Source organism: Hemicordylus capensis, chromosome 16 (genome assembly GCF_027244095.1).
Source record: "Hemicordylus capensis ecotype Gifberg chromosome 16, rHemCap1.1.pri, whole genome shotgun sequence".
Classification (NCBI taxonomy): domain Eukaryota; kingdom Metazoa; phylum Chordata; class Lepidosauria; order Squamata; family Cordylidae; genus Hemicordylus; species Hemicordylus capensis.
Window position 1 is genome coordinate 7636738 of NC_069672.1, and position 21580 is coordinate 7658317.

Here is a 21580-nt window from a genome sequence, read left to right on the forward strand (position 1 = left end):
CAGAACAGAACAAAGGACTGAGGATCAGGAGACGGGGGAAGGGGTGGGCAAAGGAAGAGAGGCTTGTGGGGAAATGAAAGAGGAACTATTGGATATATTTCACAGCACTTCATAGGAAGCTGCCATATACGAGTCAGACCCTTGGTCCACCTAGCTCAGTATCGTCTACACAGACTGGCAACGGCTTCTCCAAGGTTGCAGGCAGGAGTATCTCTCAGCCCAATCTTGGAGATGCTAGGGAGGCAACCTGGTTAGACAAGTGAAATTTCTTAGAGGGTTTCTGCACACTATTGTTGACCATATCTTCCCTGCCTATAGACTTTTTTTTTAAGGGAGGGGGGTTGGTCTGATGAGAATTTCCTGCAGCAGGGGGCAGAAATCCCCTTCCACTCCCCACTGTGCTGTTTGTGTGGAAATTCACAGCCCCATATCCTTGAGATCATGAGCATTGACCCATGCTAGGCTGGCCTCAATCCCCACCTTCAGTCTGCACTGGAGGAATGTGACGGAGGGAAGTGTGCTAGAAATGACAGCTCCTTCGCCGGCCTGAGACGTTGTTCTGTATATAAATCACAGAGGTGGCTTCATTTACGAAGGCTCTTACCAAACGGGAAAGCATAGGATGCTGCTGAGCAACTGAGTCCGACCCTTGGTCCATCTAGCTCAGTATTGTCTACACAGACTGGCAGCGGCTTCTCCAAGGTTTCAGGCAGGAATCTCTCTCAGCCCAGTCTTGGAAATACCAGGGAGGGAACTTGGGACCTTCTGCATGCTCTTCCTAGAGCGGCCCCATCCCCGAAGGGGAATATCTTACAGTGCTGATCACAAAATAATAATAATGAAGAATAGAATAAAAAGACTAGAAGAAAAAGAAATAGAAAAAAATCACCAAATACAAAGATCTACAAATTGAAATTGAAAAGCTGTGGCAGAAAAAGACCAAAATAATCCCAGTGGTCATTGGCGCCCTGGGTGCAGTTCCAAAAGACCTTGAAGAGCACCTCAACACCATCGGGGCCACAGAAGCCACCATCAACCAATTACAAAAAGCAACTTTACTGGGAACAGCCTATATTCTGTTATGATATCTATAACAGCAACAACATTGACAATAAAATTCAGCCATCCCAGGTCCTTGGGAAGGACTCGATGTCTGGATAAAACAAACCAGCCAATAACACCTGTCTGACTCTGTAAATAAATAAATAAATAATGATAATAATAATGAGTCATAGCAGATGAGCCTACTCCAGAGGAGGAGACCAGTTCAGATCCAGCCTCTACAGCAGGGATAGGGGACCGGCGTCCCCTCTAACACGGATTCCCAGATATTGTTGACTATAACTCTCAGAATCCCCAGCTGCAATGGCTTTTGCTTGGGGATTATGGGCATTGTAGTCAAGAACATCTGGGGATCCTTGTTAGAGGGAACACTGTCGGGGACCTGGGCTCTTCAGCTCTTGTTGAACTACAACTCCCATCATCCCCAGCTGTGGCTGGGGATGATGGGAGTTGTAGTGCAATGATGAACAGAAAGCTAAGGTGATCTACCCCTACAGCAGAGGTCGAGGGTCCAGACTAATTGTTTATTGGGTCTTCATGAAGCTTTGGCCAAAGCTGAATGCTCTGCTCTGTCCCTTTGGCACCATGCAGACACTACAGTTCCCACCATGCAGTGCTGCTGCACTTTGCCCAGTGCTGGGGTGGGCTCCTTTTAGGGAACAGGAGCCCTCTTGAGCTCCTGTGCCATCTTGGAAGAGGTAAATGGAGTGCTAAGAAATGTAGCCCTTCCCAGCACTTTCCCCATAGAGCTCTTTCTCCACTGTCTCTCTTAAAGGGCCCTCCCAACACTGATAAAAGTGTGGCATTGTGCAGAGATCAGCACAGTGGGAAATGGCTCTCACATTCAAGGGTTTGGGGGTCCTTCCTTCCTTCCTTTCCTTCCCCAAGGGGCCGCTGCTTAAAAAATAGTGAAAGATCTATTCCACGGCTGCTCATCTTTGACCCTCCTTCAGATGTTGGCCTACAGCTCCCATAATGCCTGGCTATTGGCCACTGTGGCTGGGGATTATGGGCATTGTAGTCCAAAAACAGCTGGAGGCGGGGGCTAAGTTGAGCAGGGCTGGTTATTCTATGATCTATCCCTACTACAGCAAGCCTGCCTTGAAGATCCAGGAAAGGATGAAACTCTCACTGACTGTATAACAGCTTCAGATGGTACCAGTCTTTTGCTGGTTAAAAACATAAGCACAGCGCTGCTGGATCAGGCCCAAAGCCCATCTAGGCCAGCATCCTGTTTCCCAGGCCCACCAGATGCCTCTGAAAGCTTCTCGTGGGCCGCTGTGGGAAACAGGATGCTGGACTAGATGAGCCTTGGGCCTGATCCAGCAGGACTGTCCTTGTGTTCTTATGTTCTCCAGTTGTCTTACCTGACCTGGATGCAGGCACCACACAAGTAGGGTTGTCATAGTCAAGCTTCCCCAATCCGGGTGGCCTAATTTGCAAATTATGCAGAAACTAATTTGCATTGTATATATTTATTTATTTGACAGCTGTGTATTTCCCCCCCTCCTTCTCTACCCGCCCATGTGATCGGATCCAGAGTAAAATCCGGACAGTACATTTGAAATCTGTGTAAATCCGGGTGGAATTTAGCAGCCGGGTGGAGGAGCCAAAATCCAGGGGCTACCCTAAATCCCAGGGGACGTGGCAAGGCTACCCACAGACCAGCTGCATACAGAACCATAGAGTCCCAGATTCTTAAATGATACACAGTCTAAATGAACGACTCCTTGGAGCCCCAGGAAGCTGGATCCAGCATTACCTGGTCCTGCACATCTCTCTCATAGACCAGGGCCACGTTTCTCCATCCAGGAAAGCATCGATTCCAGAACATCAGAACCAGAACGACTTCAACGGCCATTTTAGCCTTACTCGTCACTGAAACTGCCAAGACCAAAATGGCGGCGTGGTGGTTTTGTGACCCAAAGAAGGGGAAGGGGAGGCAGGGCGGAAAACAAGGGGCTTTTCACAACCAGGACGATCTGAAACTCCCCCAACAAAAGGTCGCTGAAGAATTCACTTGGCCCCAAGCTCGTTGACTCCGAGGTGTTTCGATCTTCTTCAATTAACTTCTCCTTTGTTGAGGAAGGATTTCACACCCTTTGTGTGCTCAGCAAATGGATGTTTGGATCCTGACAAGCTCTGGCATGATGGGAAGGGCGGTGAACCAAGAAACATTGGGTGGACTTGGGTGTCGGGTTGGTGGAGTCCTCTATCTTGTACCGAGCCAACCTCCTAATTGGCACCAAGGCAAGGCAGACCCCCCGACACAGTGGACAAAGCGACATTGTTGTGTGGATTTGGCTTCCATGAACCATCTCCACCCCCCGAGAACTGCTGGTGGGGTGATTTCTGCAGTGATGGATCCTGAATGCATCTGTGGGTTGACGGATATTATTCCTGATGTGCCCCCTGTATGTCCCTTTGGTGTTGCGAATGTGAGAAAGGGCATTGAACTCTCCATGACTCCTTTGAATAACTCAAAATGAGGTCTCCTCGGGTTCAAAAGTTCAGCGCGCATCAGGAGAGATCAGCTTCTCCATGCTGAGGCGTGAGAGGCGGAGGACGGGGGAGTCAGAGGTGGGCTCTTGCCCCAAATAAAGATAATTGGGAAATTCTCGCCTTTCCTGGCCTCCTGAGTAAGCATGATTGGAGGACGCTTCCCTCAAGAACCTAACGCCATTGGATCGTTGCCGCTCGCTACCAGAGCGGCGGACGGCGATTGCCCACGTTTCTCATTGGCAGAGGTCCGTCAAGCCGCAAAGCGGCCATGTTTGTTGCTAGGAAAGAGGAGCAGGGGGTGGAGGCTCTGGTTAAGCAGCAGGGAAACGTCACAAAAGAAGCAAAAAATCCAGGTCAAGCGCTTCCCAGAACACTCGCCTTGGTTAATCCAGGCCTTGTGGACTCCAGTTGACAGAAGAGCAGGGTTGTTGACAGGCGAGAGGGAAATAAAACCCAAGAAAACCTCAAGCGTTGATGAGTTCCTCTCCTCAAGTCATGAAAATCCGGCTTATGGCCACGAATGGCTGCTTCTGAATGACGGGCCCGGAGGCTGACTCGTAGAACATGGAATCCTTGGCGTACAAGGCAAAAAGAGGTTGATGGAGCAGATGGAGACCAGTCTGGTTCCTTTGTGATGTCTACCTTGGGTGGGTGGGGGAACAAAGCAAAGGGTGGGGGGAAGAGCCATTTCCCCAAGAATTTCTCGCTTTCACCGCCCTGTGTTGCCAGGATTTTCATGCCTAGCTCTTTTCTAATGGCTTGGTGCCCTCTTTCGCTCCAGCTGGCCAAAGTCCTAACTTAGTAGCAAAGCCACCGCTCTGCCAAGTGGTGGAGTATCTGCTTAACACGCAGAAGGTCCCAGGTTCAATCACCGACAGAATCTCCAGGTAAGACTGGGAGAGACTCCTGCCTGCAACCTTGGAGAGCTGCTGCCAGTCAGTGTAGACGAGACTGAGCTAGATAGGCCCATTTTTCTGACTCCGTCGAAGGCAGCTTCCTATGTTCCTAATACATTTGGGAGAGGAGTCTATAGCTCAGTGGTACAGCACCCTGTTCTGCATACAGAAGATCTCGATCCAGTCCCCAGGTAGGGCTGGGGAAGACACCTGCCTGAAACCATGGGGAGCTGCTGCCAGTCAGTGTAGACAAGACTGAGCTAGATGGATCAAGGGTCAGACTCAGTTTACAGCAGCTTCCGATGTTCCTATTCTTCCCAATATCCCGCCTAATTCTGCTTTTTTTGTCATTTCCACCCTTTGTTTCTAGTCTAGAGGACGACCTCAAAACAGTGGTGCATCAGCTGGAAACTTCTAGGCTTGACTACTGCAATGCGCTCTATGTGGGGCTATCTTTGTACGTAGTCTGGAAACTTCAGTTAGTTCAAAATGCGGCAGCCAGATTGGTCTCTGGGGCAACCCAGAGAGACCATATTATGCCTGTTTTGAAGCATTTGGACTGGGTGCCGATATGTTTCTGGAAAAAATACAAAGTGCTGGTTATTACATTTAAAGCCCTGAACACACACTTGATCTTACATTTGATTTTAGCCAAAAGGCCGAGAAGTGATAAAGTCCTGAACAGCTTAGGTCCAAGTTATCTTAGAGAGTGCCTTCTTCTGCATGATCCCCACTGCATGTTAAGGTCATCTGAGGAAGTCCCTCTCCAGTTACCACCAGAGATCGTCTGGTGGCAATTCAGAGGTGGCCCCTCTCTGTAGCTGCTCCTGGGCTGTGGAAGGCACTCCCGGCAGAAATCTGTAGTCTTGAGTTCATTGTTGGGCTTCAGGGGAGCTCTTATGATCTGTCTCTTTTGCCTGACCGACTAGGGTTTTTAAACTGTTTTTAAACTGTAAAGTTTTGGCTTGGTTTTCCAAGGTTTTGATTTTTAAAAAATGTTTAATGATGGTTTTTATGTTTTTATAGTTTTTGATTTCGGCAGTTAATTGATTTTAGTTTTAGTTTTAATGTAAGCCGCCCTGAGCCATTTTTGGAAGGGCGGTATAGAAATCAAATCAAATCAATCAGTCAATCAGTCAATCAATAAAAGAGAACAAGCCCACTCCCTCTTCTACATGAGAGCCCTTCAGATAGTTGGGGGTGGCAATCATATATCCCCCCTTGGGCATCTCTTCTTCAGGTTAAGTGTACTCAGCTCCTTCAATAGGATTTGGTTTCCAGACCCCTCACCATCTTGATTGCCTTCTGAACCAGCTTCGGTTCCTCTACAGCAGGCCTGCTCAACTTCGGTCCTCCTGCAGATGTTGGCCTACAACTCCCATAATCCCTGGCTATTGGCTGCTGTGGCTGGTGATTATGGGAGTTGTAGTCCAAAAACTGCTGGGGGACCTAAGTTGAGCAGGCCTGCTCTACAGCTTCCTTAAAAGGTGGGACCCAGAACTGTACAGAGGAGCTAATATTGTGATTCAATTCCTCAGTGCAAGTCCTTCTGAAAATGCCAAAGCAGGGATGGGCAAACCTGACCCTCCAGCTCTTGCTGAACTACAACTCCATTCATCTCCAACCTTGGGAGTTGTAGTTCATTGATGGGAGATGGGGAGGATGGGAGTTGTACTTCAAGAACATCCGGAGGTCCAAGTTTGACCACCCCAGCTTTAAAAGCTCTACTTAGCGTAATTCCTGAGTGGTACTATGAAGTAACTTAGACTGGATGTCAGCAAGTATTCCAAATGAGATCTGCCCAGTATAGAATGGACCAATTCCTTCTTGGCATCTGGACATGACCCCCCTGTGGCTGCAGCCTACAGGGCTGCAGGCAGAGGGCAAGCATGTGGAGCAACTTCTCACATACCTATTTCAGGGAGGAGGAGAAATACACTTCAAAGGGAGCAAACATTTTTTGGGACGAAATTCACGCAAATCGATTCAAATCTGAATCAAATTCGAATCGATTCCAATGCGACACCATTGAATAGAGTGGAGATTTGCTCAAGTCGATTCGAATCCACCCAAAGTCGAATCAAATTCAAATCGATTCAAGCAAATTTCGTACACATCCCTAGTTTGGGGGAAGCCAAGGAGGGGACTGCACAAATGTGTTTGCGGGGGGGGGAGAACTGCCCCCCGCCCGGCAGCCTAAAATTCACATTTCAGCATCTGCTAAATTTCTAGCTCTCCCCTTTTCTTCCTGGAGGGCCAGTCAGTGCCTCCTCCCTCCTTCCCACTGGAGCCCAGTGTTGATTGAGCTACTCCACCGCACGTGCAGGCTATCGGCTGCCTGCAATTTCTCTTGATTCATTCAATGAGGAGAGCATACAGCATCCCTGAGACGCTGGAGAGATGATGGAGCAGAGAATCAAAGGATTGTGATGAAAAGCCACATGGCCAGTTAAAGCAGGAGAGCCCATCTTGTGATAGAGAGCAGGGAGGCCCCCAAATGCCCAAAATATAGGACTACGGGACGGTGTCTTCTACCACGTCACACCCATGGTCCATCTTACTCAGTATTGTCTGCACCAACTGGCATCAGCTCACCAAAGTTTCAGGCCAGAGTCTTTCCCAACCTGGAGATGCTGCCAGGGATTGAACCTGGGACCATCCGCAAGCAAAGGAGATACTCAACCACTGAACGCTGAAATCAGGACATCCGGATCATAGTATCAGCTGCTGTTTACTGAGTCTGACCGCTGGTCCATCTAGCTCAGTGCTGTCAACACTGATTGGCAGCGGCTCTCCAAGATTTCAGGCAGGAATCTCTCTCAACCCATTCTTGGAGAGGCCAGGGAAGGAACTTTGAGCCTAGATGCTCTTCCCAGAGCAGCTCCATCCCCTACGGGGAATATCTTACAGTGCTCACACTTTTAGCCCTACCTGGAGATGCTGCCAGGGAGTGAACCTGGAACCTTCTGCATGCAAAGCAGATGCTTTTCCATTGAGCAATGTATGCCCCCCCCCTCCACAAAGGGGAATATCTTCCAGCAGACAGTGCTCAGACATAGTAACCCACTCAAATGCAAATCAGGGCAGGCCCGGCTTAGCAACGGGTTAGCCAAATCCATGCTCACTACCGCAAACCCAGCTCTCCATCCCACGCTCGGCTCCGAATGCAGCCGCAGCAGATTACGTGCGCCTCAGCCATCGATTGAACAGCTGCATCTGCATGGCACAAGGTGCGCTGGCTGTGCTGATGGGCCGGCCCGGCCACCCCTCCTCCTGATGGCGCGTTTGTTCTCAGTACTATTATTTCGCACAAGGGAGTCGCACGATTCCAGGCTCGCCTCGCTGACCTTGGAGATCTTCTGTTCCCTGCTGCTTCTATCAATACAAGGCCAATTAATTCCCTGCCTCTTCCCCACTGAGGCGTCTTTTTCTGTACCTGTTTCTGGCAGAGCCCTGACAGCATCCATCCCCCCTAATGGCTCCGGGTCTCTTTTGTCTACCTTTGGCCTCTTCTACACCAAGGCAAAGACGAGGTTAAGCTGTCTTCCAACAGCCACGGGGAAGAGCTCAAGGTGCCCTTGTGGGGAGGGGGCTCATTTCATGTCCTAGCCCCTCCCTTCACATTTCCCTGGAGGATATGTGTCATCTTTCCCCCCTGATTGCTACAACAAGATCTTCTCCTCCCTTTCTCTGCTTCCATCCCCACGAAGCAGGCAGGAGTCTCTCTCAGCCCTCTCTGGAGATGCTGCCTGGGGGAGAACTTGGAACCTTCTGCAGACAAGCATGCAGGTGCTCTTCCCAAAGTGGCTCCATCCCCTAACAGGAATATCTTATAATGCTCTTTCGGGGGAGAGCTGGTCTAACTGTTGGCGGGTAGACCAACCCTCCACTTCGGACTTGTGGAGTCTGCCCGCCTCGTAGACCTGGTCTACCCGCTGATCCCAATTGGTAGACCAACTCTCCCCACCATTTTGAGGCCCATTTTTCAAGCAAAATGGGCCTCAAAATGGCACCCGAATCGCACAAATCGATTCAGGTCGAATCAGGGGTGATTCTATTCTACCCCAGATCTGACCCCTTTTTTCCCCAGGGTGATTCGATTTGGGTTAGAACCATTGAATCACCCCTGATTCGACCCAAATCAATTTGCGGCCGAGTCAGTGTCCACATCCCTAATTTGGTTCCTTAAGTCTTGTGAGAAATAAAGCTTGCTGGCTCTGGATCCCTTTGGGTTTCAAAAATTTATGAATGCAGTACTGCGTTCTGGTTTTACAGTCCAGGTACTGAGCACTCTTGGAAATGTTTCCAGAGAGCTCTCTAAACCAAGTGTTTTGGAGCTCAAATCGGGTATAGGTGCCCTTACATCTCCAAGAGCCGTGTGCTGGTTGGCAGGTATAAAACTCCAATATCAGCCAGAAAATAATCTCTGATTTAATAGGAAAATTGAGCCCTGGAAAGCTGATCTGTGTCTTCGATAGATACCAGTATTTCAGCACTAGCAAGCGTTGGGCAGCTTACAATGAGCTATGTATAGTCATATTATTGTTTTATTATTTTATTTATTTATTCAATTTATAGACTGCCCTTCCTAGAGTGGATTGGGGCAGTTTGCATTAAAATCAAAAACACATGTAGTAGAGTCCCATTATTCGTGGGGGTTCTGTTCTGCAGTGGGGGCCATGGATAGTAAATCCACAAGGGCTGGATCATGCGGGCTATGGGAATCCAGATGTTAGGTTCCTGGAGTGCCCAAAATTGCCATAAATTGGCCAAAAATAAGTGTTCCTCTCCAGCAAGATAGTGCCCAAAAGTGCCCCACCCTGCTCACAAAAAGTCCATCTTGTGGTGGAAAAGGTAGACCTGTGCAGCCTTCAAAAGTGTGATCTGATCTGATCCGATGGAGAAATTGTCTGGAGGGCTGAAATAATGTCCCTCCACAATTGCTGTGTCATGTCAGATCAGAAATCGGAAATTTCCCAACAGGATATCGGGAGGTCCCAGTCACATTGCCAGCAGCAGGTAATTACTTTAGCCATTTAAGCTTGGGTCCAACAGGAATGTTGGCCCTCCAAGGGAGCTGAATCAGAGAAGAGTTGGTCTTGTGGTAACAAGCATGAATTGTCCCCTTTGCTAAGCAGTGTCCACCCTGGTTTGCATTTGAATGGGAGACCACATGTGAGCCCTGGAAGACATTCCCCTCAGGGGATGGGGCCGCTCTGGGAAGAGCACCCGCTTGCTTACATGCAGAAGGTTCCAAGTTATCTCCCTGGCAGCATCTCCAAGAGAGGGTTGAGAGAGACTCCTGCCTGCAACCTTGGAGAAGCCGCTGCCAGTCTGGGTAGACAATCCTGAGCTAGATGGACCAAGGGTCTGACTCAGTAGAAGACCCTGGGAAAGGGCCTTCTCTGTTGTTGCCCCTAGGTTGTGGGATGCTCCCCATGGATAAAAGAGGATTGTCTTCCTTGGATGCCTTCAGGAGAACCTTAAAGACCCATCTTTTTAGCCTGGCTCTTAATGATATTTAATGTTTAATGTTATCTGGTTTTGAGGTTGCCATGTTCTGGCTTTCCAAAGCCAGGGTGCCTAATTTGCATATTATGTAAATAGGCTGGAAAAGAATTTCTGCGCAGAATCAGGACTGCAGGTTTGGCTCCATAACTCTGCTTCTACAAGGGCTAGAGCTTAGCTTAAAAGAAGAAAAGAAATCTGAAATCTGGGTGAATCTGGGTGGGTGGAAGAAATCTGGAAGAGATGCGTAAAATCCGTATGAAACCCCAAATTCTGGGGGACATGGCAACTCTACCAATTGGGTTTCAAAATTGTCATTTTAATCTGCTCTTAATTGGTGTTTGATTTTAATTATGTATTTTTTAAATTGGAATGCAAACTACCCTCAGCCACCTTTGGATGGGTGGTATAGCAATCCGTCCAACTGTCCATCCGTCCATCCATCAACCAATTAATTAGGCCCGTTAGACCAATGCAACGGCACAGTTCTCCACCTCTCCAGCCAGAAAGAAGAAGCATGGAAGGAGTTAATCCACACGGCAGGTTTCTCTGCTCCAATCTTCCTCGCAATCCCTGCTGTTCAGCTACAGGGAAGCGCCAGCCCTACAGCTCCTTGGAATAAAATGAGGGGTAATTTCCTCTGCTTACCTACCGGTGACCCATTTAATGAGCACATGAAAGGCCTGCAGTTGGGGGGGAGGGCAGCGGCGAGAGGACTGGGGGAGAGAGTCAGTGGGGAGATATCTCAACCAGCCCGTTTACACTCCCCCCAGGTCCCCCTCTTTGAAGATGGAGTGCTTCCCAGCTCGTGCACTGGATGCATATTAGAGAGGAGAGCTGGTCTTGTGGTCGCAAGCATGACTTGTCCCCTTAGCTAAGCAGGGTCCACCCTGGTTGCATATGAATGGGAGACTAGAAGTGTGAGCACTGGAAGATGTTCCCCTTAAGGGATGGAGCCGCTCTGGGAAGAGCAGAAGGTTCCAAGTTCTCTCCCTGGCAGCATCTCCAAGATAGGGCTGAGAGAGGTTCCTGCCTGCAACCTTGAAGGAGACTCTTATAGTTCAGCAACAACTGGTGGTCCAGGTTTGTCCAGCCCGGGCTAGGAGCTCCCTCCCCTGCTCTGAGCAGATGCCTCCACGGCTGCACTTACTTTCTGGAAGAAACCCTGAAGGAGGGAAATGGATGATGAGATTTAGGGCTATGAGCCTTTCACGGGGGGCCCAAGCCCCAAGGGCCACCCCCTAATGACAAGAAACTGCTCCAGGCAGTTTGGTCCGAATCGAACCTGAACCAAACCGCCCGGTCTGAACTTGAACGGGTTTGCACACCCCTAAACCCCAGGGGTCTGCAAGGTCTAGTAAAGAAAGTCAAGGAGCACAGTGAAAAAGTGGGACTACGACGAAGTGTAAAGAAGAATAAACTAATGACAAGGGGTCCAGCAGCCAGCCTCAGAATTGATCATGAAGACATTGAAGTGGTGGACGGCTTCTGCCTTTTAGGATCGACCATCAACAGTAAAGGATCCAGCCGTCAAGAAATATGCCGCAAACTAGGGTTGCAATGAAGGCCTTGGAAAGGAGATTGAGATGCTGTGACGTGTCTACACCTACAGAGATTAGAATCGTCCAGACAGTGGTCTTTCCTGTGATACTCTATGGATGCGAAAGCTGGACTTTGAAGAAGCAAGACAGGAAAAAACATTGACGCTTTTGAACTTTGGTGCTGAAGAAGACTGTTGACGATACCATGGACAGCCAGGAAAACAAACCAATGGATCATAGAACAATTTTCACTCGAGGCACAAATGATGACCAGGCTCAAACTCTCATACTTTGGACACATTATGCGAAAACCCAGCTCCCCTAAGAACTCCACAATGCTGGGGAAAGTTGAAGGAAAGAGAAGACGAGGACGACCAGCAGCAAGGTGGATGGACTCAATGACCACAGCAATGAATGCACCACTGAGAGACCTTCAAGGCCAAGTTGAAGAGAGATCATCCTCGAGAGAATCTATCTAGGTGGTCGCTAAGAGTCAACACTGACTTGATGGCACTCAATCAATCAATCAATCAATCAATCAATCAATCAACCACCCCATAGGGCTTGGTTTCCCATTGTGTCCAAAGACCATCAGGGACTATTGGTGATTCCTGCTTTTTTGATTGCCCTGAGACCAGCAGTCGCCTGCAGGTGGCAGCAGAAGCCTAGACTCTTTGGGCTATGAAGAAAGGAACAGGGACAGCGTCAGAGACAGGCGCAGAATGGATGGTTGTTTGCTGAATTGGGCAAGTCCGGAAAGGACGGCCAGGGAGGCCACCCACTAACTAATTCGCAAACGGAGATCTGGAGAAGTGTTGCTGGGAGCACGTTTGTCTTCAGGGAGTGCAGTCTCTGGCTGCGATGGGACGCCTGCATCCTGACAGGGATGCCCACAAGAGACTGCACCATTTGGAGCATTCCCGTGACGTTGCCTGGGTCCGTGACGTTCTTCCATGAGTAAAGATGTCTGTGTCGCTCCAATGAGACTTTATGCCGAGACTCATGAACGAAAAGCCTGGCAGAAAATGTCTGGCAGCACCATGGGAGGAGAGCTGGCCTGGTGGCAGCAAGCACAAATGGGCCCCCTTTGCTAAGCAGGGTCCACCCTGGTTTGCATTTGAATGGGAGACTGCATGTGTGAGCACTGGAAGATCTTCCCCTTAGGGGATGGGGCATGCATGCAGAAGGTTCCCAGTCCCCTCCCTGGCAGCATCTCCAAGACAGTGCTGAAAGGAATGCCTGCCTGCCACCTTGGAGAAGCCGCTGCCAGTCTGGGTAGACAATACTGAACTAGATAGACCAATGGTCTGACTCAGTATATGGCAGTTTCCTCTGCTTCCTAAGGGCTGTCCCCTTGAAGGCGAAGCCGACATTACGGACTGCCTAACTGTAAAAGCTACTCAGCCGTGGACTTACCACCCTCACCCGGGAGGCTGGAGAGGCATCTGTCGGGGATGTGGTAGCAGACCCCTTCATGGCACTGGGGGTTGGTCTAGAGGACTGCTGAGGGTCCTTCTATTCCAATTCTCAAATTTTATGACTCTGAACTTTTCTGCTCGGGCCTCTTTCCATGTGTTATATTGTTGAGCAGGTCTGCAATGCACCCCTGTTCTCACACCGTGTGTGTTTGTGTGTGTGTGTGTGTGTGTGTGTGTGTAAAGAGAGAGCATGAATAGAAGTCCATGGGTACTTAATCATCCCTGAAGAGATGGTTGCCATATGTCCTTGAGCTCCTCCATTGAGCACTAATAGCCACTAAAGAGCTTGTTGCCATGGGGCTGAAGCGTCCGGGGGCGAGATCCATTATCTGTAAACGGGCTGCTGGCAGGGAGTTAACGAAGGAGCTCGGAGATGGTGCGGATTCCTGAAATGGGGGGGGGGCCTTCACACGGCAAGGGGGGAGCGCGCACACACACAGCGGGAGGAAAGCCAGTCCTGCAAACTCCCCGAGGGAAATGGAAAGGCAATGCTTTGCAAAAGCATGCAAGGATCTGATCGCTCCCAAAGAGTGGCTCCTCCGCCCGAGGGGACTGTTCCACCTTGCCCCCTGAAAGGGCTTCCCCAGGCATGATGGCTGCTTCTGAAATATTGTAGCCTCCGTCTACATTTCTGTCGGTATTGCACAGTTCTAAATGGGGCACATCGGAAGCTGCCATACTGAGTCAGACCATTGCTCCCCCAAGCTCTGTATCGTCAACACTGGCTGGCAGCAGCAATCTATGATTCTGTGCAGGAGTCTTTCCCAGGCCTACCTGTAGATGCTGCTAGGGATGGTACCTGGGATGTTCTATAAGTTAGACCGCTGGTCCATCTAGCTCAGTATTGTCAACACAGAGAGATAGCAGCTTCTCCAAGGTTTCAGGCAGGAGTTTCCCCAAGCAGGCGTGGAGGGAGCTTGGCGGGGGATGAAGTCTGACCAGCAGCTCCCCTGCCCCCCCTCGGTGTTGCTTTGCATGCCCCAAGCCACGCCCCCTGCATCTGATGTCACTAGGGGTGGGGACAGTGCTGAGCTGTCACAGCCCCAGCAGAGTTTCAGTTTCCACCAACCGCTGACAGGGGAAATGAAACTCTTCTGGAGCTCTGACGGCCCTGTTCTCTGCAGTGGCCCCACCCACTTGCATCTGACATCAGAGACAGGGGAGGGGCCAATGAGCAGGGGGAGAGTCCTTCCTTCCCCAGCCAGTGTTTCACTGGCACTTTGCTCGCCAACTGGCTGAGGGAGGGGAGAGGGGAGGGTGGCAGGGAGCCTTGGACCTTGGGGCTTGAGGACAATTGTCCCTCTTGCACAATAGTTGCTACGGCCCTGTCTCCAAGCATTACCTGGAGATGCTGCCAGGGATTAAACCTGGGATCTTCTGCAAACTAAGCAGATGTGCTTTCATTGGCGTATGGCTCGTCCAATAAAGCTGCTTGATATCAAGTTAAGTGGTTGATCTTGCTCAGTCTTGTCAACACTGACTGGCAGCAGCTCTCTGGGGTTTCAGGCAGGAGTCTCTCCCAGCCCAACCTGGAGATGTTGCCAGGGATTGAACCTGGGACCTTCTGTGTCCTGTTCTATTTGGTTATGGCTCCTCCAGTGAAGTTGCTTTTTATCAAATCAAACATTTGATCCCTCTAGCTCAGGATTGTTTACACTGACTGGCAGCAGCTCTTCAGGGTTTCAGGCAGGAGGGTCTCCCAGACATACAGTGGGTATTGGAAAGAATCACCCCCTTTGATAGACCTTAAATTCTGGTTCCCTTACATCTTGAAATGAAAACACAAAGAAAATTCCCTCCACCAGCTGTACTTATCCAATGCAACCTATAACATCCAACTGAAAAACATCACAATTACAGTCCAGAAAAAGTGTCAGAAATAAAAAACAAGAATTACTGTGATTGAAAAAGGATCACACACACACACACACACACACACACACACCCCAATGTCAATATTTTGTTGTACCGCCTTTTGCTTTAATAACAGCCTTGAGTCTGTTGGGATACTTCTCTATCAACCTTGCACATCTAGACGGAGCAATATTTGCCCACTCCTCCATACAGAACTGTTCAAGTTCGGTCACATTGGATGGTAGGTGTTGGTGGACTGCTATCCTCCCTGGATCTGGTCAGCCCTCCAAACTGGGTGGAAGAGCAAGGAGGAAACTGGTAAGAGAGGTTACCAAGAGGCCAATGGCCACTCTGAAGGAGTTAAAGGACTTCATGGCAAAGAGTGGTTGTTCTGTGAACGTGACAACAATTTCACGAGCGCTCCACAGATGTGGCTTGTTCGGGAGGGTCTCAAGGAGAAAGCCACTTCTCAAGAAAGGCCACATTAAAGCTCGTTTGAGCTTTGCCAGAAGGCACCTTGAAGATTCTGATGCCAAATGGGAAAAGGTCTTATGGTCAGATGAGACCAAGATTGAACTATTTGGCCTCAACACCAAACAGTACACCTGGCGTAAATCCAACGCAGCTCACCATCCACAACACACCATACCTACAGTGAAGCATGGAGGTGGCAGTATCCTGTTGGGGGGGTGTTTCTCTGCCTCAGGGACTGGGGCTCTCGTTAGGCTAGAAGGAAAAATGGATGGGGCCAAATACCGTCAGATTCTGGAAGAAAACCTGCTACCCTCTGCCAGACAGTTGAGGATGGGCAGAAGATTCACCTTTCAACATGACAACGATCCGAAGCACACAGCAAAATTGACCACACAGTGGCTGAAGGAGAAAAAAGTGGACGTCCTCATGTGGCCCAGTCAGATCCCAGACCTAAATCCCATAGAAAATCTGTGGAGAGATTTGAAGATAGCAGTCCACCAACACCTACCATCCAATGTGACCGAACTTGAACAGTTCTGTATGGAGGAGTGGGCAAATATTGCTCCGTCTAGATGTGCAAGGTTGATAGAGAAGTATCCCAACAGACTCAAGGCTGTTATTAAAGCAAAAGGTGGTTCAACAAAATATTGACATTGGGGGGGGGGGTGATCCTTTTTCAGTCTCAGTAATTCTTGTTTTTTATTTCTGACACTTTTTCTGGACTGTAATTGTGATGTTTTTCAGTTGGATGTTATAGGCTGCATTGGATAAGTACAGCTGGTGAAGGGAATTTTCTTTGTGTTTTCATTTCAAGATGTAAGGGAACCAGAATTTAAGGTCTATCAAAGGGGGTGATTCTTTTCAATACCCACTGTACCTGCAAATGCTACCAGGCAGTGAAGCTGGGATCTTCTACATGCAATCATGAAGATGCTCTCAGCCTCAGCTATGGCCCCCATCACATGAAGTCTCCCCTCTAAAAGTATACCAGGGCAAACCCTGCTTAGCAAAGGGGAAGATTCATGCTCGCTACCACAGAACCATCTCTCCTCCTCAAATGAAACAGTGCAGATCCAAGACTGTTCGGATGATATTCCAGCATTCAAAACTCTGGTGCTCTTTGTGTCTTCCTGGAATTTGTCTGCACTTGCTTTCTAAATTTCGCACAAAGTGAGTGATCTTCCTTTGAGTTTATGCAGCAGGTCAGTCCCCCTTTATATGTGCATTCACTTATGTGCAGATTCATTGTGTCCGTCTCGGGTGTATTCCAAGTGGAAGTATTCGGAGTGTAGGTTGATCCTGCATCCTCTCCATCAACTTATTTTCCCTCCAGTCTGCAACTTTCCTTCTGGCCCTCTTGAGCTGAGCATCTTGGCCAGTTCTGACTGGGTTTTCTAAGCTTAAATTGGGAACCACAAATAATATTTTCCTCAATCTCTTGTACCAGTAAACGTTTTTTTTTTAAATCTAAAAAATCTGTCTGACAGTCTTGCTTAACCGTGGAAGTCTGCAATTTTATGTGCACTTCTGAATCCACATTGAACATACACAGAACTAGGGCTGTGCATGAATTGATTTTTGTGATTCAGTCCGAGCTCGAACCTGCTGCCCTCGAATCTGGGTCAAGTCAATTCACATTTCATTCGATTCAATTTGAATGCAAATTGATTCAGCTGAATTTTTAAGGGCTAGGGGGCACCAAAGAGGGTTGAGTGGCAGGTCCCATGGGTCCCAACTTCCACCCAATCCCCCAAAGGAATCTGGCAAAGGGATGAATTTTTTGGAATGTTTATTCCAAGAAGGAAAAAACAAGCAGATCTGGAAAGGACTAATCCACCAACCTTTTGTGTGGCCACCATTTTGTATTGGGATGCATCACAAACCACACAATTCAGGTGTTTCTATGTGGCACAACTTCTGTTGTTGCCAGGAGACTCCTCCAGCCTCCCAGGAGCCAGGAGACTCCTCCAGCCTCCCAGGAGCCAAGAGACTCCTCCAGCCTCCCAGGAGACTCCCCCAGCCTCCCAGGAGCCAGGAGACTCCCCCAGCCTCCCAGGAGCCAGGAGACTCCTCCAGCCTCAGGAGACTCCTCCAACCTCTCAGGAGCCAGGAGATGCCTCCAGCCTCCCAGGAGCCAGGAGATGCTTCCAACCTCCCAGGAGTTAGGAGGCTCCTCCAGCCTCGGGAGCCAGGAAACTCCTCCAGCCTCCCAGGAGCCAGGAGACTCCTCCAACCCCTCAGAGGCCAGGAGACTCCTCCAGCCTCCCAGGAGACTCCTCTAGCCTCCCAGGAGACTCCTCCAGCCTCAGGAGACTCCTCCAACCTCTCAGGAGCCAGGAGATGCCTCCAGCCTCCCAGGAGCCAGGAGGTGCTTCCAACCTCCCAGGAGTCAGGAGACTCCTCCAGCCTCAGGAGCCAGGAGACTCCTCCAGCCTCTAAGGAGCCAAGAGACACCTCCAACCTCCCAGGAGTCAGGATACACCTCCAACCTCCCAAAAGCCAGACCAGGTCCTTTAGTTCCTTCATGGCCAGGAACTGGCTGGGTGAGACCATAACCCCTCACATGTTATGTTCAACACTCATACAACAAGTGTAAAGTGCACACAGGTACCAATCTGTACACAGGTGCAGTCATTCACATGCCATGCGGAACACAGGTACAGAAGTACACTTCATATCTGTAGCATGCATTTGAAGGGCCTGTACCCAGGCCCACTTTTAAAATGGACACCGATACAGCCATTCACATAAACATATGTACGAGTGTGGAGGCAGCTGTACACTAGGACAGCATCATGTCTGAACTGGGCTACAATCAGCAAGGTGATCTTATGAGGGTACCTTCCACACAGAAAATAGGCTTTAAAAGACTGTGACATTCTACAACAGAAACAAGGTTTCTTTTGCTAGATAAGCCAGAGTACAATCCTGACCACTCCCAACAGTATACCAAATCAAGCTGTTGGCCTTGGTCAGGATCATATTCTGTTTGGTGTTGATCTTGTACAACAAAAAGAATGAGAAAATCCTTTTCTGTCCCAAAGGACCTCACAATCTACATAGGAACATAGGCAGCTGCCATATACTGGAAAGCCAGTATAGCTTAGTGGTTAGAGTGTTGGACTAGGAAGATCTGAGTTCAAATCCCCAGTCAGCCATGAAACTGGGTGACTCTGGGCCCGTCATGTGTCTCTCAGCTTAACCTACCTCACAGGGTTGTTGTGAGGATAAAAATAACCATGTACACCACTTTGAACTCTTCAGAGGAAGAGCAGGATAGAAATGTGGGAATATATATATTTTTCAGTCCAAGGGTCTGACTCAGTATATATACTGTTTGCACATCACTATACTCTAGCAGTGGCCACATGTGTGCAGAGGCCCCAAATGGGCCACAGCCGGCCCGGCCTGTAATTTGGGAGGCCAGAAGGGTGGTTGCCGGATCCCTCTTTACAAGTATATCACTCTAATCCCTCGAGCCAGCTTGGACTTAGCTTGCCTCCAGTGTGGACCCGCTCCATTCTTTGTTGTATCGGGCCGGTTCGAGCATGTGCCTTTGAATCGAGCCAGCTCAAACCCGATTCGAGTCAGCTCTCACAGCCCTACGAAGTCTGGCCCTTAGTCCTTCTTGCTCAGTCTTATCTACACAGACTGGAAGTGCCTTCTCCAAAGTTGCAGGCAGGAGTCTCTCCCAGCTTGTCCGGAGATGCCAGGGAGGGAATTTGGAACTTTTGGCAGGCAAATGTGCAGATGCTTTTCCACTGAGCTCAGGAAGCAGCTAATGGGTGCGAGGCTGTGCTGGGCTGGATCATCTTCCCCTGCCCTGTGCTAGATAGAAGAGAGTCTCCCTTGGAGAAGTGTTGGGGGGCTTAAAGGCCCCAAATAGCTGCCCCCCCCAAGTGCCAGTCTGCACCTGGAATCTCTCCATCAGAGACCAGATGTTCTGCGTCCTGCACTTTGGCTTGGCGGGGCAGTAATCTGCGCCACACAGGATTAGCGCTCCCGTCGCGCTCTTTAACATCTGCGGCAGCCGGCGGGTGCCCCAAACTCCCAGCCAGCCCTGCCCGAGGGAAGGCGGCGGCGGCGGCAGAAAGGCTGGTAAGAACTCTCTGGAATCTCTGGTTCTATTTGGCAGCCAAGGGTGGGAAAGTGGGGCAAGGGGGACTGAGCACTCTGTGGTCCTTGGGAGGCAGCTGGTCTTGTGGTCGCAAGCATGTGTTGTTCCCTTTGCTAAGCAGGGTCTGCCCTGGTTTGCATTTGAGTGGGAGACTACCCCTGCTAACTGGGCAAAGAGGCACCTTTTTTAACGTGGTGATTCTCTTTATTGAGCAGGGGGAGAGTCACTGGCCCCATCCACCCCCAGCACAGGACCTCCAGTGACTGGAGTCTATCTGATGTTGCTTTTTAGAATGTGAGCCCTTTGGGGACAGGGAGCCATCTTATTTTTTTATTTATTATTTCTCTGTGTAAACTGCCCTGAGCCATTTTTGGAAGGGCGGTATAGAAATTGAATTATTATTATTATTATTATTATTATTATTATTATTATTATTATTAATAATACATGTGAGCACGGAAAGATACTCTTCTTAGGGGAGAGGAAGAGCATCTGCCTGCTTGCATGCAGAAGGTCCCAAGTTCCCTCCCTGGCAGCATCTCCAAGATGGGGCTCAGAGAAAGACTCCTGCCTGCAACCTTGGAGAAGCTGTTGCCCGCCTGTGTAGACTGTACTGAGCTAGATGGACCGACGGTCTGACTCAGTAAAAGGCAGATCCCCATGTTCCAGGGGGCTTTGGGGATAGGTTACCAGAGGGTCCTCCCTCCTGTTCTGATGAGTCCTTTTCCTCCCACAGGGCCTGTTCCCTGCATTGCAGAGTGATTGTCATGAGGAGAAAGCCATGGAGGGCATTCAGCTTCGGGTAAGGCTGCGTACGGATCGTCGGAGGGCTCGAAACTGACAGCAGCTCTTTGTTTCTATAACTCAGGGGTTCCCGACCTGTTGTCCTCTAGACTACAACTCCCATCATCCCCAACCACTACAGATTGTAGCTGGGGATGATGGGAGTTGTAGTCTGCCAACATCTGAAGGGCCCCACCGCTTGAGCCCCCTGTTATAACCTGAAACCATTTTGGAAGGGGCCCAGATAACAAAAGGAAGGAGAAGCCACTCTGGGAAGAGTACTTAGGTTCCAAGTTCCCTCCCTGGCAGCATCTCCAAGAGAGGGCTGAGAGAGATTCCTGCCTGCAACCTTGGAGAAGCCGCTGCCAGTCTGTGCAGACAATCCTGAGCTAGATAGACCAGTGGTCTGACTCAGTATATGGCAGCTTCCTTTGTTCCTTCCTACACAGGGGGGAAGAAACTTTATTTGTCCATTTGTACCATATGTCCATTCCCATATATCCATTTGCAGAGGTTCGTTTGTGTGAATCTTTACAAGTTAAGCATAGGATCACTGACCAGTGGGTGATGTGGGGGAAAACGAACGAGAAGGAAAATAATTCCCGATGGGTTTAAAATATTATCCTAGCCACCGATTGGCATCTCCCTGGCAAAGTCCCTGGTATGTCGCAAGAACATGGCTCCTGTATTTATCCCAGTCGAAGGCAACTCTGAATTTAAGACAACTCCTTTCAAAAGGGGAGGTTAAATGCAGGTTAGACCTGAATTTACTCGAAAGGAACAGGGCTCTGCATTTAAGACGGCCTCTTGATTTCGGATGCCGAAAAACTTGGGGGTATTCAGGTAAATACAGAAAGGAGATGGGAGTCCAACTTGGCGTGGGGCGGCGGGGGACTTAGGGATAACCTAGTCTTGGATTCAGGTAAATACAGAAGGGAGATGAGAGTCCATTCTAATCCTAGTCAAGTCAAGCTTCATATGCCTCACAGAGGGCATTTGCGCAGGCGTGGCGGCCGCCAAAATGGCGGCAGCTTGCACTTATGGCAGCCCAAAAGGGCCGAAAAGGCTTTACTTACCCAGCCGCGGCGGTGATGAGGAAGGCCAGCAGGGAGAGAGGGAACCCGCGCATACACACACACCCTGGCGGCCTCAGGAATCCCCCCGAAGGGGCTATAAGTACTTCATTAACTTAATTTTTTTTAAAAAAGTTCGCAGACCTGCTGGACCAGACCTGGCGGTCGGGTTCCGGTCCGACAGAACCGGGGAGGTGGTTCGGTTCGACCACGAACCCCCGAACCACCAGACCGGACCGCCGAACCGGTCCACACATCCCTAGTTGGTATACAAATATAAAACAGATCAACA

General features: G+C 49.6%; 1 protein-coding gene across 2 annotated transcripts in view; it reads left to right on the forward strand.

Annotated features, from left to right (window-relative positions):
- The window catches only part of LACTBL1 (lactamase beta like 1), a 46922-nt gene that overhangs the window by 7790 nt on the left and 17552 nt on the right, over window positions 1–21580 (forward strand). The window contains exons 1-2 of one of the 2 annotated variants that reach the window (XM_053281039.1): window positions 16436–16517; window positions 20169–20234. In XM_053281039.1, coding sequence (XP_053137014.1) covers window positions 16509–16517; window positions 20169–20234 — 75 coding nt within the window. In that variant the 5' untranslated portion in view covers window positions 16436–16508. Of the gene's footprint in view, window positions 1–16435; window positions 16518–20168; window positions 20235–21580 lie in introns of those variants that run through there. The other variant, XM_053281037.1, reaches the window with a different exon arrangement.